This window comes from Herpailurus yagouaroundi, unplaced genomic scaffold (assembly GCF_014898765.1).
Source record: "Herpailurus yagouaroundi ecotype Mexico unplaced genomic scaffold, PumYag 202, whole genome shotgun sequence".
NCBI lineage: Eukaryota > Metazoa > Chordata > Mammalia > Carnivora > Felidae > Herpailurus > Herpailurus yagouaroundi.
This window is the reverse complement of record NW_024412433.1, coordinates 7,373,171-7,390,006: the sequence shown is the minus strand read 5'-3', so window position 1 is coordinate 7,390,006 and position 16,836 is coordinate 7,373,171. Positions and strand designations below refer to the sequence as shown.

At 46.6% G+C, this 16,836-nt stretch overlaps 1 protein-coding gene across 1 annotated transcript in view; it reads left to right on the top strand.

Annotated features, from left to right (window-relative positions):
• EFHD1 (EF-hand domain family member D1) overlaps nucleotides 1–15,254 on the top strand; it is a 42,845-nt gene extending 27,591 nt beyond the window's left edge. The window contains exons 3-4 of the mRNA XM_040450672.1: nucleotides 4,641–4,775; nucleotides 14,033–15,254. Of these exons, the coding sequence (XP_040306606.1) occupies nucleotides 4,641–4,775; nucleotides 14,033–14,167 (270 nt within the window). The 3' untranslated portion in view covers nucleotides 14,168–15,254. The remainder of the gene's footprint in view (nucleotides 1–4,640; nucleotides 4,776–14,032) is intronic.
• The last annotated feature ends 1,582 nt before the right edge of the window (nucleotides 15,255–16,836 follow it).

Sequence of the window (16,836 nt, the reverse complement as noted above, 5' to 3'; positions counted from 1 at the left end):
CGCTTAACCGACTGCGCCACCCAGGCGCCCCTTGAGAATTTTTTTTAAATGTTTATTTCTTTACTTATTTGTTTGTTTGAGAGAGAGAGAGAGAGGGAGCACATGCAGGGAAGGGAAGAGAGAGAGGAAGAGAGAGAATCTCAAGCAGGCTCCACGTTGTCAGCACTGAGCCTGATGCAGGGCTCGAACTCACGAGCTGTGAAATCATGACCTGAGCTGAAATCGAGAGTTGGACACTCAACCGACAGAGCCACCCAGATGCCCCCCATCCTGGGAATTTGAAAATGGGGTGAAGTACTACAAACTGGTTCTGCAGGTGGCTATTCCTGAAAGAGTAAGTCTAGGTGGGGTAGCCATTCCCACCACGTGGACCAGACACGAAGCTAGAGGGGATGTTGCTTCCAACCCTGAGGGCATGGTCTCTCCCAGTCCCAGGCCTCTTCTGGGCTAGTGCGTTTTGCCCTTGGGACATCTTTTTTTCTTTTATTTCCTTTCATTTTCTTTCCTTTTCTTTTCCTGTCTTTTCTTTTCAGATTTTATTTTTAAGTAATCTCTGCACCCAACATGAGGCTTGAACTCACAACCCTGAGGTCAAGAGTTGCACCCTCCACCGACTGGGACATCCTTTTTATATGGCAAATACCTCCTTTTTGCTTAAGCCAACATGTCTGTTTCTGTCACTTGTAATCTTAGAATGCTAACTAATACAGGGAGGTGTTTACATCCCAAGAGACATGGAATTAAAAATTTCTTTTTTTTTAATTTAAAACAAATTAAAAAAAAAACTTTTATTTATTTTTGAGAGAGAGACAGAGTGTGAGCGGTGGAGGGGCAGAGAGAGAAGGAGACACACAATGCGAAGCAGGCTCCAGGCTCTGAGCTGTCAGCACAGAGCCTGATGTGGGGCTCGAACCCATGAACTGCAAGATCATGACCCGAGCTGAAGTTGGATGCTTAGCCAATTGAGCTGCCCAGATGCCCCTAAAAATTTCTTTAAATTTAGGGGCGCCTGGCTGGCTCAGTTAGTAGGGCATGAGATTCTTGATCTCAGGGTCATGAGTTTAAGCCCCATGTTGGGGGTAGGATTTACTTTAAAAAATTTTTTTTTCTTTTAAATTTCTTAAATTTGGGGTGCCTGGGTGGTTCAATCAGTTAAGCATCCAACTCTTGGTTTCGGCTCAGGTCATGATCTCACGATTTGTGAGTTTGAGCCCTACGTCGGGCTCCGTGCTGACAGCTTGGAGCCTGGTACCTGCTTCGGGTTCTGTGTCTCCCTCTCTCTTTCTGTCCCTTCCCTGCTCGCACTCTGTGTCTCTCAAAAATAAATAAACACTTAAAAAATAAAAAAAATATGTATTTATAAAAAGAATTCTTTACATTTACCAGAAGCATTTGATAGCTTGTGTCTGAAATCGCTTGTTTTTGGCTTTGTTAGTTCTCTCTCTGTTTCTTTGTTTTCTCCTTCTCCTCTCCCCCCTCCGCTCTTTGCTCATAGTCACAGCTAGGACACTTTCCAATTCTCCACAACATACCAGTCTTTGTGGACTATAAATAGGAAGACAAACAAGGCTGGGCAGTTGGAGAAATTGTCATTCAGGAGTTGGTGGTTATCATAAAATGGAAAGGGAATGCCTGGCATGCTTCACGGGAGGCTGAACATTTTCAGGTTGGGTCGGATTTTTTTTTTTTTTTTTTTTCTTTTTCCTTCAACTGGCTGGGGCAGAGACCCCTAAGTTTTGACAGGGCTGCTCTTGGTCATCTGGGAGCCGGCAGAGTGAGAGTGAGCAAAGATCCCTGAGGAATACTTTAAGCCCTTCTGTAAACACCAGTAGATATGGGAAAAATGACTCTCGGGGATGAGGAGACCCCCACCACGGTCACTGGCATGGCTGCGAGGCCGGGGGGTGAGGCTCATCTTTCTTGAGCTGCCCTCGCGGTGTGGAGGGCTACCTGTTTTGTATTTGCCTTAAGGGGCCAGGGGTGGGGGAGGCGGGAGTGTTCTGTAACCGCTGTCCATATTTTAAGGGTGGGCAGGGTGCTGAGGGACAGGTGTTTCACTTCTGCCCTCTGCACGTGGCTCACGTGTGCAAGTGCTGGTGTCTTTGCTGCCACCTTCTCTGCCGGGAGAGCCCGACCATGACCGTCCCCCCAACCCCCTTGCCCTCCATCCTACTCTTGGGAGCCTCACCTCCAATACGCTTGTTTTCCAAGACTTGGAGGCAGTATCCTGGCTCCCATAAGCCCGCAGGAAACTGAGTCTCTGCCGGCCTCTAGTGAGAGAGTTTGAAGCTGCAGGTGGATGAACGTGGCACTTCTGTGGAGCCAAGCTGACGGCAGGCAGCCTCCACAAAGCCACGGATCTTTGAGCTTCTTGCTTCCTCCCTTGCTTTGCGTTGGGCAAAGTCCACAGTGGAGTCAGGAGCCCTGAAACAGGAATCACAAAGGAAGGTTCATTAGCAAGGCATTTTGGGGCGGCGGCAACAGCTGAGACTCCCACTTAATGAAACACACTTTCCTCTAGGGATTAAGAGTCTCGGCAGGAAAAGATACCCTGGTTGGAATTTGGAAAGCCTGTTGATGTTGTTTGACCTCTCAGTCTACTTTAGGTAATGTTCTTTTCCCTTGGGGAAGCCATTCTTTAGAGGGGATGGTCATGAAAAATACCCTGAAAACTCAAAATTCCCTGTAGAGAGATGTGTTTTACATAGCACCTAGAAACCTGGAGAAGCTCCTTTCTGTGCTGACTTGGAAAAGTAAATTCTAGAAGTTTGGGCAGCGGTTGTTTGACGAACAAATTGGCCAGAATTCTTTAAGGAAGTAAAAGTCCTAAAATCGCTTTGGGGGAGAAAGTCTGGAAGAAGGGGGACCTGCCATTTCAGCTTGGCTTATTTATTCATTTAAAAATATATCCTGTGGAGGCCCTGGTACAAATTGGCTTTAAAGATTAATGCATTTAGGCCACATTTGGAACCTGCAGGAAAAGAATGGATTATTCAATAAATGACATGGAGATTCCTAACTAACCATTTGGAAGAAAATAGGGTTAATGATCAACCTCACAGGATAGATCAGAATAAATTTCAGAGATTAAATATTTACACGTTTAACGAAAAAGGAGTCATAAAAGCGATAGACAAAAATATAGGTGATTCTGTAACCTTGATGGCAAGAAAGGTTTCTCTACGCATAACACGGGTGCACTGGTGAGAGAGAAGAAAAAGACTGATAATGTATATACAATTTTTGAGGGGGCGCCTGGGTGGCTCAGTCGAGTAAGCGTCCGACTTTGGCTCAGGTCATGATCTCGCGGTTCATGAGTTCAAGCTCTGCGTTGGGCTCTGTGCTGACAGCTCAGAGCCTGGAACCTGCTTCAGAGTCTGTGTTTCCCTCTCTCTCTGCCCCTCCCCTGCTCACACTCTGTCTCTCTGTGTCTTTTTTTTTTTTTTTGGGGACAGAGAGAAACAGAGCATGAACGGGGGAGGGGCAGAGAGAGAGGGAGACACAGAATCGGAAACAGGCTCCAGGCTCTGAGCCATCAGCCCAGAGCCCGACGCGGGGCTCGAACTCACGGACCGCGAGATCATGACCTGGCTGAAGTCGGACGCTTAACCGACTGCGCCACCCAGGCGCCCCTCTCTCTGTGTCTTAAAAATAATATATACAATTTTTGAAAGTCAAAAATGATCATAAACACAATGAAAAGGTAAGTGACAGTGGAAGTATTTGAAATATACCAAGTTCTGTAAAGATCTTTTAGAAAACACTTGGGAGAGGTGCCTGGCCGGTTCAGGCAGTACAGCATGCAACTCGATCTCGGGGTCATGAGTTCAAGCCCCACACTGGGTGTAGACATTACTTAAAAAATAAAATCTTTAGGGGCACCAGGGTGGCTCAGTCGGTGAAGCGTCCGACTTCAGTTCAGGTCACGATCTCACTGTTCATGAGTTTGAGCCCTGCATCAGGCACTGTGCTGACGGCTCAGAGCCTGGAGCCTGCTTCAGATTCTGTGTCTCCCTATCTGTCTGTCCCTCCCATGCTCGCGCTCCATCTCTCTCTCTCTCTGGAAAATAAACATTAAAAAAAATAAGTTAAAAGAAATCTTTAAAAGGAAAAAAAAGCAAGAGTAAATAATCTAATGCAAAAAGGGGACACAAACAGAAAATATGGATGACTAAAAACATTGGCAATTATTTAGGTTTAAGAAATAGTGTATATAGGTCTATTGGACTTTTTTTTCTTTCATGGCCACAAACTAGGACATTGCCAGTGATTTTGGCTTTTATAGACAATGCTTCTTAAACTATTGTGCAAATGTTTCTGAGGGACAGATGCCCAGCAGTGGAATTAATGGTTGGAAGCATTTTATTTTTTGGTAAATATTTCCAAACTGGCCTCCAAAAAATTTGAATCGGTTTGCCTTCCCTTCCACTGGATGTGAAGGTACTCATTTCCGTACATTCCTGTGGAAAATGAGCATGTGTTGATTTCAGACAGTGTGATAAGGGAAAAAATAATTGGTCACACGCACACGTTTGCACCCTTTTCGTAGGCTTGGCGGGCATGACTTTCCCTTGGGCTGGAGGGGACCGCTGTAAGTCTCAGTGAGGTTGACCCGGACTCTACTCAACCCTTTCCTACAGTTCCTACTCATATTCCACAAGGCCGCAGCGGGAGAGCTACAGGAAGACAGCGGGCTGATGGCGCTGGCAAAGCTCTCTGAGATCGACGTGGCCCAGGAGGGCGTGAAAGGTGCCAAGGACTTCTTTGAAGCCAAGGTAGGTGACTCCTTCTTGTACAGGACCATTCTTTCTCCCTTCACTCTACCCGACATGGGCTTCCCCGCGGTGACTACCTCATCCACTCGCTCAGAACAATCAGAACAGCAATAGCTTAATAAGTCTGCCTGTCATGTGTGATTGAAGGGGAATGAACGTGTCTGCACACGATCTGAAAATTAAAAGCAAAATGGAAAAACAATCACATGGTAAACGCGTTCCATCCTGGGTTCTGATTCAAATGGCTTGCTGGCACGGCATTCCCAGATCAGTGCTTGGCCAGACCTTCCTAAAGAGCTCCTCTCTACCCCAAGCCCCAGTTGAATTACTTGAGCAGATGCCTCCACGTTTGCAACTTAAACACCTGTGTGTAAATGAACGCTGGGGTCAGAGGAGGAAGCCTCAGTGGCCCGTTCCGAAATGAACCGGTGTTTGCTCCGTTGACATGACAGTGGTTGGGAGTTGGGAAGCAATCTCCAGTGCATGGCCCCAGAGCCTTTCCGGGTGCTTCCATTCATGCACACGCTCACAGAGTCATCAAACATGTATGGAGACCCTACCCCTGGCTGGGTGCTGTCGTTTTCATCTCCACAGAGCACACCTGCAGAAAGAGAAAGCAGAGAGCCCTTCACATCCCCTGTCAACCAGAGCACGGGAGTGCGGCGGGTAGGGCTGCCTGGGTTCAGGTTCTGCCTCCTCCACTTACTTACCCTTGTGCCCCAGTTCTCTCATCTGCACAATGGAGGCAATACTAGTTTGCCATGAGGCTACATGAATTCACGTATGTAAAGTGTTTAGCAAGTACCTGGCACTCGATACGTGATAGGAGCTATTGGGACTCCCAGCCATTCCAGATAGAAGCCAGCCTTTTGGGGAGTGTTGGCTTATTCTAGGAGTTTGCCCGGAGACAACGTGTCCCCGGCAACACATCCCGACCACTCTGGCCCCTAAATAGGACTCTGTTCTTACTTCTCTGTGATGCTGCTTAGAGACAGGTTCAGTCATCTTTCTGTCAATATATAAACTGTGAATCACGATGGACTCCTAACACCTGCAGTCCTCCCGTCATCGTCTGATAACTTCCGGGACAGGCCAACCACTCCAGAATTGGATGTGGTTTGGCCCTTCCTTCATGACTTCACGTTGATTCAACCAGCTCTGGCAAGGCCCAGCACGTTAAGCTCTGAACATACAGCTCCTTTACAAGGAGGTCGTAGACAAAGCTTGTGCCCTCCCCAGGACACACAGTCTAGTGAGGAAAACAAACTCTCAGCCTTGAGAGAGAGAGAATAGAGAAGAGGGATAGGTTACTTCTGGAGGGATGGGTCCTCTCCATTTCATCACCTGAGCCAATACTTGCTGATCTTTTGTGATACCTTGGGCAGGGGCCTAAGATTGAGACCCAAGTTTATTAGCACGATGCTCTTCAACCCACTCCTGTAGCACAGCATACCAAATGCTCTTATTAAAGTCTGCACAGGGAGCCTGGGTGACTCAGTTGGTTAAGTGTCCAACTTCGGCTCAGGTCATGATCTCGTGGTTCATGAGTTCGAGCCCCGCGTTGGGCTCTGTGCTGACAGCTCGGAGCCTGGAGCCTGCCTCGGATTCTGTGTCTCTCTTTCTCTCTACCCTGCCCCCCCCTCAAAAAAAAATAAACATCAAAAAAAAAAAAAACCATCCAAAAAAATAATAATTTATCTGTTCAGGACATTCTCAGACACCTTTGGTAAGAGTACAGATCATCCCAGCTTATTGGAGAGCAGTTTGGGGCTAAGTTTTATTTTTGAGACAGAGAGAGACAGAGCACGAGAGGGAGAGGGGCAGAGAGAGAGGGAGACATGGAATCTGAAGCAGGTTCCAGGCTCCAAGGTGTTACCACAGAGACCCACGCGGGGCTAGAACTCATGAAACATGAGATCGTGATGTGAGGTGAAGTCAAGATCCAGAAACTTAACTGACTGAGCCATCCAGGTGCCCCAAAACATTATGTTTGAAACTCAGTTTTGGGGGCGCCTGGGTGGCGCAGTCGGTTAAGCGTCCGACTTCAGCCAGGTCACGATCTCGCGGTCCGTGAGTTCGAGCCCCGCGTCGGGCTCTGGGCTGATGGCTCAGAGCCTGGAGCCTGTTTCCGATTCTGTGTCTCCCTCTCTCTCTGCCCCTCGCCCGTTCATGCTCTGTCTCTCTCTGTCCCAAAAATAAATAAACGTTGGAAAAAAAAAAATTAAAAAAAAAAAAAGAAAGAAACTCAGTTTTGATGGGAGCCTGGGGCCTGCTTCAGATTCTGTGTGTGTCTTTCTCTTTGCCCCTCCCCTGCCCTCTCTCGCTCTCTCGCTCGCTCTCTCTCGCTCTCTCTCTCTCAAAAAAAAAAAATAAATAAACATTGGGGCACCTGGGTGGCTCAGTTGGTTAAGCGTTCAACTTCAGCTTAGGTCATGATCTCACAATTCGTGGGTTCGAGCCCCGCGTTGGGCTCTGTGCTGACAGCTCGGAGCCTAGAGCCTGCTTCGGATTCTGTGTCTCCCTCTCTCTCTGCCCCTCCCCTGCTCATGGTCTGTCTCTGTCTCTCTCTCAAAAATAAATAAACATTAAAATAAAAAAAAAAACCAATAACATTAAAAAGTTTTTAAAATGAAACTCAATTTTATTAAATATTCAATACAACCTGGGTAATTACATACCAAAGTACTGGTAATAGTTATGTCTGAGGGACTTATTTTTTAGTTTTGGAATGTTTTATAATGCGTGTGCATTATTTTTATAAGTAGCAGAAAAGATTAGAAGCATAACAACATAAGTTTTTGAATTTGTTGTATGGCTGCCTCCTCAACCCAGACTCAAAGGTGGAGTAGGTATGTTATCTTTGTAATTACAGAGCCTGGCACATAATCGCCTTCAATAAACGTTTGCATGAATGACGAATGTAGGGAATCATCACTCAGATCTCGGAGAGGGCCATAAAGGAGCTGACATTTGCGACAGATGTTCAGAGAAGAATGGGGATTCACCTTGTAATCAAGGAAGGGAGGGCGTTCCTGCCGTGGGAACAGCAAAAGCAAAGGCTCCGAGGCACGGAGGGTAAAGAGTACTTGGAGGCTGGCCCCCGTCCACACCGTCCACACCGGATGACGTTGCACAGGGAGCTCTGGTCTCCCCTGAAGGTCAGGCCTTCCCAGCCTGCTAGCCACCGGAATTACCTGCACACCAGCTTCTCAGGCCCCACCCACACCTAGCTGAGATTTTCCAGGGCACAGCCCAGGAAGTGTGGAGCGGAAAGAGCTCAGCAGGTGTTTGCAATCCACAGCCAGGCTTGGGAAGTGCGGTTGCAGGCGCTGGGGGCCCTCAGGGGGCCTGGACATGACCTGGCGCTGGGGATGGGCTTGTCTGAGGAGGAGCTGGAGTCAGGGAGGCTTCCACAGATGTCTGGAGAACTACTGTGGGCCCATCCCACAGGGTAGTGACAGTGGGGCTGGGCTGGAGGTGGTAATGAATCCCAAACTAAGTAGCATTCTCAGTGTTTATGACTGCTTGCTTGGAGGTGGATGGTAAAATGCCACAAGGTTTGTGGAACTGTGTAGAGAGGGCTGGATGATGTTTAAAAAAATCAAGGCAGGGACACCATCTCCCCCCCCCCCCCCCCCGCAATGGGAATGGTTTGAGGAAGGGGATGGTGTGGCCTTTCATTTGAAGGGCACAATGCTAGTTGCAAATGGTTTCATTCCTGTCATGCTGTATAGAACTTGGCCACTCCTGGCTGCATGGGAGAATACAAAATGCCTTTCTTCCTAGAGATCTGTGCCCAACTGTAATTCTGCTACTAGGGAGGATGGGGACACTCGATACTGAGGGTCGTGGAATAATCTCTTCCACACCTGTCCCTTGCTGAACCGAGCACAGGAAGGGCTGGAATAACATTACTCTGATTGGGCTCTGTCCTGGAGCCCGTGGGTAGGGTCGGCCTCCCCAGACCCTTGGGCCATGCGCCAGGGGAACGTCTCAGAGGAAGAAGGGAGGAAGTGAATGCTTCACGGACACCAGACTACAAAGACCACAGGAGCCACCTTCACAAGATTCGAGTAGCAACTCGAGAATTCGAGTTGAGTGACTAACGGTAGAACATAATGGTGACTGGGTTGTGGGGAAGCAAGGAATTGGAGATACAAGGAAACCATGGAGAAAATGCTATTGTGGAGGACGAGACGAGATGAAGTCAGATGAGGCCAGAGAGGGAGTCTTGGGTCTGGCAAGTGGGTCAGTGGAGATTTTCGAGAGACCAGCCTCCCTGTGGAGGGCATTTGGCACTAGGGTGAGAGGTGAGTGGGCACTGGGAAGAAAGAGCTGTGATGGTTTACTTTTCTGTCTAGATGGCTGGCCGAGGAGGCCTGGAAAAAATGGGGATAGTAGCTTGGGATCAGGAAAGGACTTTTGTTTGTTTGTTTTTAACCTAGAGAAGACAGATGCTGGTATTTTTAGGTCACAGGGAAGTGGTCCACAGAGAAGGAAACATGAAGACACAGAGTGGGGTGATAGGCAAGACAGGACTCCATGAAATCAAGGGAAAAGGTCGAATTTTATAGTGCAGAACAAGAACCCGGAGTGAGAGAATTGCCAGGGCCCCTCCCACTCTGGCCTGGCCAGCAGCGGTGAGCAGGCGGTCTCAGGTTCTTGTCTTCTCCACTGCCCCCACAGACACTCTGGAGGGAGGTGGTGGCATCCCACTCTGTGGAGCAGGACCTTGAGGCTTAGACAGTGGTTTTGTTGGTAAATGTTTAACAACTGGCTCTTTGAACAAAGTGTGCATATACATGTATGCATAAGTTTATTATAAATTTAAATGTTTTAAGGGATAGGTAGCACACAATTTATAAATAATAAAGTATGCATTTCTTCTGTTGCAAATTCCACACAGTCCATTGATTCTCTAAGAACGGCTCATGGATTTTTGCTGGGCTCTGTATCTGTCACTAGCCTATGGTTGCAACTGACAGCAGAATCTAGTTCCGATGTGAATGTTGGTTGATATTGTGTTTAAGTCGATCTAAAAGAAAAAGTAGGGGCGCCTGGGTGGCTCGGTCGGTTGAGCGTCCGACTTCGGCTCGGGTCATGATCTCACGGTCCGTGAGATCCCGCGTCGGGCTCTGTGCTGACGGCTCAGAGCCTGGAGCCTGCTTCGGATTCTGTGTCTCCCTCTCTCTCTGCCCCTCCCCTGTTCATGCTCTGTCTCTCTCTGTCCCAAAAATAAATAAACGTTAAAAGAAAAAAAGAAAAAGTAAAGGGAGGGGCACCTGGGTGACTCGGTTGGTTAAGTGTCTGACTTCTCGAGGTTCATGAGTTTCAGGCCTATGTTGGGCTCCACATTGGCAGTGCAGAGCCTGCTTGGGATTCTCTGTGTGTCTCTCTCTCTGCCCCTCCCCCACTCACACTTTCACTCTCTCTCTCTCAAAAATAAACATTAAAAAAAGAAAAAAGGGTGCCTGGGTGACTCAGTGGGTCATGATCTCATGGTTCGTGGGTTCAGGCCCCGCGTCAGGCTCTGTGTCAGATTCTGGTCTCCCTCTCTCTCTGCCCTTCCCCTGCTCACACGCGCGCGCTCTCTCTCTCTCTCTCAGAAATAAATAAACATTAAAAAGATATATTAAAAAAAAAAGTAAAGGGACATATGTCAGAACTTCATTCATTCTTCAGTGAGCAACTTCCCTTGCTGAATTCGATAATAGTTTTTCAAATATTGGAAGAATATTCCCTGAATTTCTTTGGAGCTATTCATAATGCAAAAGCTACAGACACTACACATTTTTCAACTTAATCTGCATCTTTAACATCTCCCAACACTTTCTTAGGAAAAGGTAGTCAGTGAAACAATAAATCAAGACCTAGTTTGTAGCATTTGTTGGTTTCCAAGGTGTAAAACCCCCACCACTTGCTTTCAAGCTTCCAACAGGATGTTGCTAAGTGTGGATTTGGGAAGATTCACAGCAGATTATCATATAGGATTTCTGCCTTAGAGATATAACGGAAACAGATAATCTCCAAAGCACAGATAGAGTAAAATATATAGCAAGATAAATCAGGAAGTGATGACTTTTTAGTACTTAATACTTCTGCTTCTAATATAATTTAATTATAGATTTATATAATTTACCTTCTAATATTTAACAGCCAGCTCATACAATTCCTGAATAAAATAAGACAACAAGGAAAAAAAGATAAAGGTGAGAAAGAGAGGGGTTCAGGCTAGACAAGGGGATCTGGGGTCCAAATTTGCAATCTGAGTCAGGGGGTAGAGGGTCATAAGAGTCAGCATGAGTTGGGCCCTGCTCCAGGCAATTGAATCTGTCTTCTGGTGATTCTGATGTAGGGAGCTGGAGGGGAGAACTCAGCAGGGCCTCACAGGCCTAAGAAATACCTGGGGGCGGTGGGGGGTGGGGGTGGTGGGGGGGGGAGAAATACCTGTGAAATTTGGAAAACATAATTTCCTAGTCCCTACCCCTAGGGATTCTGATCCGGAAGGAGTAAAAAAGCATCATTTTTCAGAGGTGTCCTATGTTCAGACATGGACCCTGTGCAGTGCAGGAAGAATTTAGGAAAGGGACATTATAATTTTTTCATTGAGATGTGAGAACCTGCATTTTGCTACACAGGATGTAATGGATTAACAACCAGAAGAGACTGAATAAAGAGCCTGGTAGGAGGTGGTAAATCTTAGCCTCAACACGGCAGAGAAGTGACTGAGTGAACCAGAGAGTAGACAAAGAGCCACCCAAATGTGGACGCTTGTGACGGGGAAAAGGAGAAATGGAGAAAAGATGATGGACCCAGGAACATGCTAGTTAAAAATTGTGAGAGGTTTGACACCTCAATTTAAAATCATTTAAACACTACAGGAAAGGTAATGCTTTTCTATAAATTCGACAGAAGAAGATTTGTGATGAATTGTAAAGACATTTAGATGGTTAACTCCAACTCCCCACAAACAGTTAAGTGCTGGGGAATTTAGGGATTAACTCTTCAATGTTCTACTTTTTTTTTTTTTTCAATGTCACAAACTAGTTCAAACATATTGGAAAAGATTATATCACATTCGTTCTGTAAAGCTGGCATGATTCTGCTAACAATCGGATAAAAACACATCAAAAAAGTTGTATCAATCTAATGAATATAGCTGTAGGAATCTTAAAACATTTGAAATTTATGTTCAGACTGCAGGGATAATTTTAAAGGTCTCATGGGGCGCCTGGGTGGCCCCCTCGGTTAAGTGTCCAACTCTTGGTTTCAGCTCAGGTCGTGATCTCACGGTTCATGAGATCCAGCGCCGTGTCAGACTCCCTGCCGACAGCGAGGAGCCTGCTTGGGACTCTCTCTCTCTGTCTCTCTCTCTGCCCCTCCTGTGTGCACTCTCTCAAAATAAATGAACTTTAAATAAATAAATAAATAGATAGATAGATAAATAAATGTCTCATAGGTATCAAATATGAAAAATGTGATCCCTTCGGTGAGACATCTCAGAACATTTGGTGAAGTTTAATATTCATAATAAGACATTTAAAAATATGAAAGCAATGTGCTTAGTCAACATAATGAAGGAATACTTTCCTCATAAATATCAAGGTTTTCTAAAGCGGTAATATTAAATAATGTAGTGCGGGTGCAGGAATAAACAGGTCAGTGGAATGGGAGAGAAAATAGTAAAAACAGATCCCCTTTGTGTGGGAATTTAGTACATGAACAAGATAACTTTCCAGTCAGTGGAAAAATAATGGGCTATTCAATAAAAGGTGTTGAGACAATTGGCTCTCCACTTAGGAAAATGAAGTAAAGTCATTTAAATGATATGTATTCCTTCACTAAAATACAGTGTAAGTGACTTTAAGAGCTGAATGGGAAAATAAAACCAGGAAAGCAATGAGAGGAAAATGGTTTTAGAGCCCTGGGGTATAGGAGACCTTACACATGACATAATATGGGGTGGCTCAAAGGTCGAGCGTGCAACTCCAGCTCAGGTCACGATCTCACTGTGCATGGGTTCGAGTCCCACATCGGGCTCTGCACTGACAGCATGGATCCTGCTTTGGATTCTCTGTCTCTCTCCCTCTCTCTGTGTCTCTTCCCCGCTCGTGCCCTCTTTCTCTCTCAAAAATAAATAAACACCGAGAGAGAGAGAGAGAGAGAGACAAAAGCCAGAATGGAAGTGGTTGGAAATTCTGATGACATCCAAATTTAAAGATTCACCTGGCCCAAGATACCTTGAAGTTAACAGACAATCAAAAGACTAAGAGTAACCAAAAAAGATATAGCAAGGGACTACGCCTAAATTATATAAAGAATGGCAAAGTGAAAAACCCCGGTGAAATGGGTAATGTACCAAAGAGGAAATAAAAGAAGGTGCCAGGGTGGTTTTTTGTTTTTGTTTTTGTTTGTGTTTGTTTTTTTTTTTTTGGTGTGTGTGTGTGTATGTGTTTTGCCTATCAGATTGGCAAACAGGAAAAAGGTTACTGATAAACGTTGGGGACTTGGTGGGGAAATGAGAACTCACATTCCATGACGGTGGGGGTGTAAATTAAGTGGAACAGCTACTTTGGAGAGCAATTTGGCAATCTTTATTAAAATAGCGGGCACACCCAGTGTGTTTGGGACTTCTACCAAACTGATGAGACACTGAGGGGGGTGAGAAAAGGAATCAGTTCTAGAAGAGATGATTTTTCGATGGATTTATCTGATACGGTATTCTTAAAGATAAACTAGGCTTAAAAGAAATGGCACCAAATCCCATTCACAACATCAACAACACCGTGTAATACTTGGAAGTAAACTCAGAATGATTGATCTACTGTAAAGGTACTCCTTTGCCACAGGCAGACTGAAGCGATTGCAATCAGCATCCCAGCAAGGAGTTCATTTTGGTTTTGTCTTTGTTTTCTCCCCGTCGAACAAAACAATATTATTGTGAAATTAAGGGTTGAAAGTGGAAGTGGGTAATAGGCTAGGCGGGGATGTTAGAGAGTATCCTGGAAAAGAAGTAGAAAGAGCAACCCTAGCGGCGTAGAACACAGCGGCAAATAAAGAGATCGTATCCTCGCTGTAGTTTAAACAGACTTGTGAAGAGGAGTGTTGGTTCTCAGGGGGCGAGGGGGTCCTGCCCTGCGGCAGGACCAGGTTCCCCTGTCACCTGGCTCCAGCCAACGGAGTTCTGTCGGATGGGTCGTTCCAAGTTTCTCCTCCCCTCCCTCAGTCTGTGGTTTGCTTTTGCTCTTTGTCCGCAGGTCCAAGCTTTGTCCTGTGCCAGTAAGTTTGAAGCCGAGCTAAAAGCCGAGCAAGACGAGCGGAAGCAGGAGGAGGAGAAGAGGAGACTTCGCCAGGCGGCCTTCCGGGAGCTCAAAGCCGCTTTCAGCACATAGTCAGGCAACCTTGACCTCCGTCCACACAGTGCCTCACAGAAGCCCCCAAGAGAGCTGGCTGGGCATCGTGCCCCCCCCCCCCCCCCCCCAACCGGCCTCCACACCCACCACTCGATGCAAACTCCTTAGCTTCATGGAGTGGCAGGGGGTGGCTCTCATCCCTGGGTGGGAGCCCCTCCCAAGTGTCCTGGGATGAGCCAACTGCTCCCCGGTGCTTCTCCCTCCTGCCCTCTTTCCTCTGTAGCCAGATCGTGCCTCTACTCAGCAACTTGCACTTTTTCCTTGTCCCTGCAGGGTTCTGATGTTAATGTTGCCCATTCTCCCAGGGAATTCACCTCTCCCCTTCTCCGCACCTCTCCCCTTGGGGGTCCCCCTCCTCTTGGTTTCCTGTTCAACTTCCCTGCTTTCATTCTGAGCCTGATTCTGCCCGTTGCTTTGGTGTCTTCTGTGCTTTGATGACAGCGAGGTTTAAGGCAAGCCAGGCTGGACCAGTGCCTGCCCCCTCTGCAGCGGGGGTGCATGCTGCTGAGATGGCAAAATAGGGGACAGGTAGGAAGTCCCGTTCCTTCCTCTCACCTTTCTTCTGTCCACTTAGCATTCCCCCTCCCCCCCCCTTCACCCCTTCATTCTTGTCCTCTCATTTCCTCCTACTCTTAAATACCCTGCTACTTACCTGCAAGAATGAGAGAATAATCAGAAGTGATATTAATGCATAGAAGAATCCCTATTAATTCCTACTATGCAAATAAATTACTGTGGACCCCTACATTCCCGAGTGACAAATCCAGAGCCTTCCAAAATCCCAAAAGTTGTGACCGTCTTCATCTGGCCAGTTTCCAACTTTTGCCCCAAGATGTTGAGGTGAAGCTGTTCTTACCCCCCGCACAAATTTTTAGATGTTGGGTGTTCTTGGGATTGCTCACGAATACCAGGGGGTTGTTGTATTTTTTTTTTTTTTTAAGAATTCCTAACATTGTATTTATTACTTCTCTTTTGTAACTGCCGTCTTTACAAGGGGAACATCTGCATTTCTACTTCACAGCTGCCTCTTTTTTCCAATAAACCGTGCAAGTGGACTTTGCCGTCACATCAATGTGCTTCTAGTCTTCTTTCAAATGGGGGAGAGAGGAGAGTGTTTTTTCAGGAGCCACATCCAGCCCAGGCTCCTGTCGGACATCCCCCCCCCCCCAGAAGTAGAGTCAGAAGTGGTATCTAAGATTGTGGCCTTACTGGGGGGCATGCTGAACATTGGGGGTGTCAGTAGCTCTTCCCCTTCCCTTCCCTGAGGGTTCTCTCAGCTGCAGGTAAAATGTGTCCTTAATTTCTCTTGCTTCCTAGACCCCTTGAAACTCTGAGGAGAGCCAGTGACCCCTCCCTCCTTCTCATGTGGATTCTTGGGCATTTGGGGACCGGAGTAAGGACCTCAGTCCTAAGGGAACACCCACTGCTCCCCAGGGAGGATCATTTCCGTTTCGCACAAAGCTAAGACCTACAATTCTCGGGCACCGTTTTTCCAGGTAGGGTCACCCTCCAACTGCCCCACCAGAGGAAGTGGACAAGAAAAAGGGGTGGAGACACTCTTACCATACAATCCAGGAAGCGTGCTTCTTGGCATTTTCTTATCCAAGCTGAGGACCCTCGTGTACACAAAAAACCTGCACGTGAATGTGTATAGCAGCTATTTGATAATTACCAAAACTTGGGAGCAACCGAGATATTTTTTTAAGATTTTATTTTGAAGTAATCTCTCTACCCAATGTAGGGCTCAAACCTACAAACCCGAGATCAAGAGTCGCATGCCTCACCGACTGAGCCAGCCAAGCGCCCCTCAAGATTTTTCAATAGGTGAATGAATAAAGAAACTGGTACATCTATACACTGGAATACTAATTCAGCAATGGAGAGAAGCATGAGTGATGAAAAATGAGCTGTCCGGGTGCCTGGGTGGCTCCGTCGGTTGAGCGTCCGACTTCGGCTCAGGTCCTGATCTCCCAGTTCGTGAGTTTGAGCCCCACGTCCCGCTCTGTGCTGACAGCTCTGAGCCTGGAGCCTGCTTTGGATTGTGTCTCCCTTTCTCTCTGCCCCTACCGCCCACCCCCCAACTCAAATAAATAAACATTTAAAAAAATAAAAAAGAAATGAGCTGTCAAGTCATAAAAAGACACGGAGGAAACTTAAATACATATTGCTAAGGGAAAGAGGCCAATCTGGAAAGGTTTCACACCGTTTAATTCCAACTATGACATCTGGAAAAGGCAAAACTCCGAGACTGTGAAGTAAAAAGTCAGGGGTTGAGAGGAAGAGAGGGAAGGATGAGTAGGGGGGTTTAGAGCAGTGAAACTTACTCTGTGTGATTCTATAGTGGTCATTATACATTTGCCAAGACATACAGAATGTACAACACTAAGAGCATACCCTAATGTAAACCTGGACTTCAGTTAATAATAAGGTATTGATACGGGTACATAGGTTGTAACAAACGTAGCATGCTAATGCCAGATGTTAGAAACAGGGGGAAGGGGCAGGCGGCAGGGAGAGAGGTATACGGAGACTCTGTACTTTCTGCTAAGTTAGTCTGCAAATCTAAAACTACTAAGAAAAATAAAGTCCAGGGGTTCCTGATTGTCTCAGTCGGTTAAGCATCTGACTTCGGCTCAGGTCGTGATCTC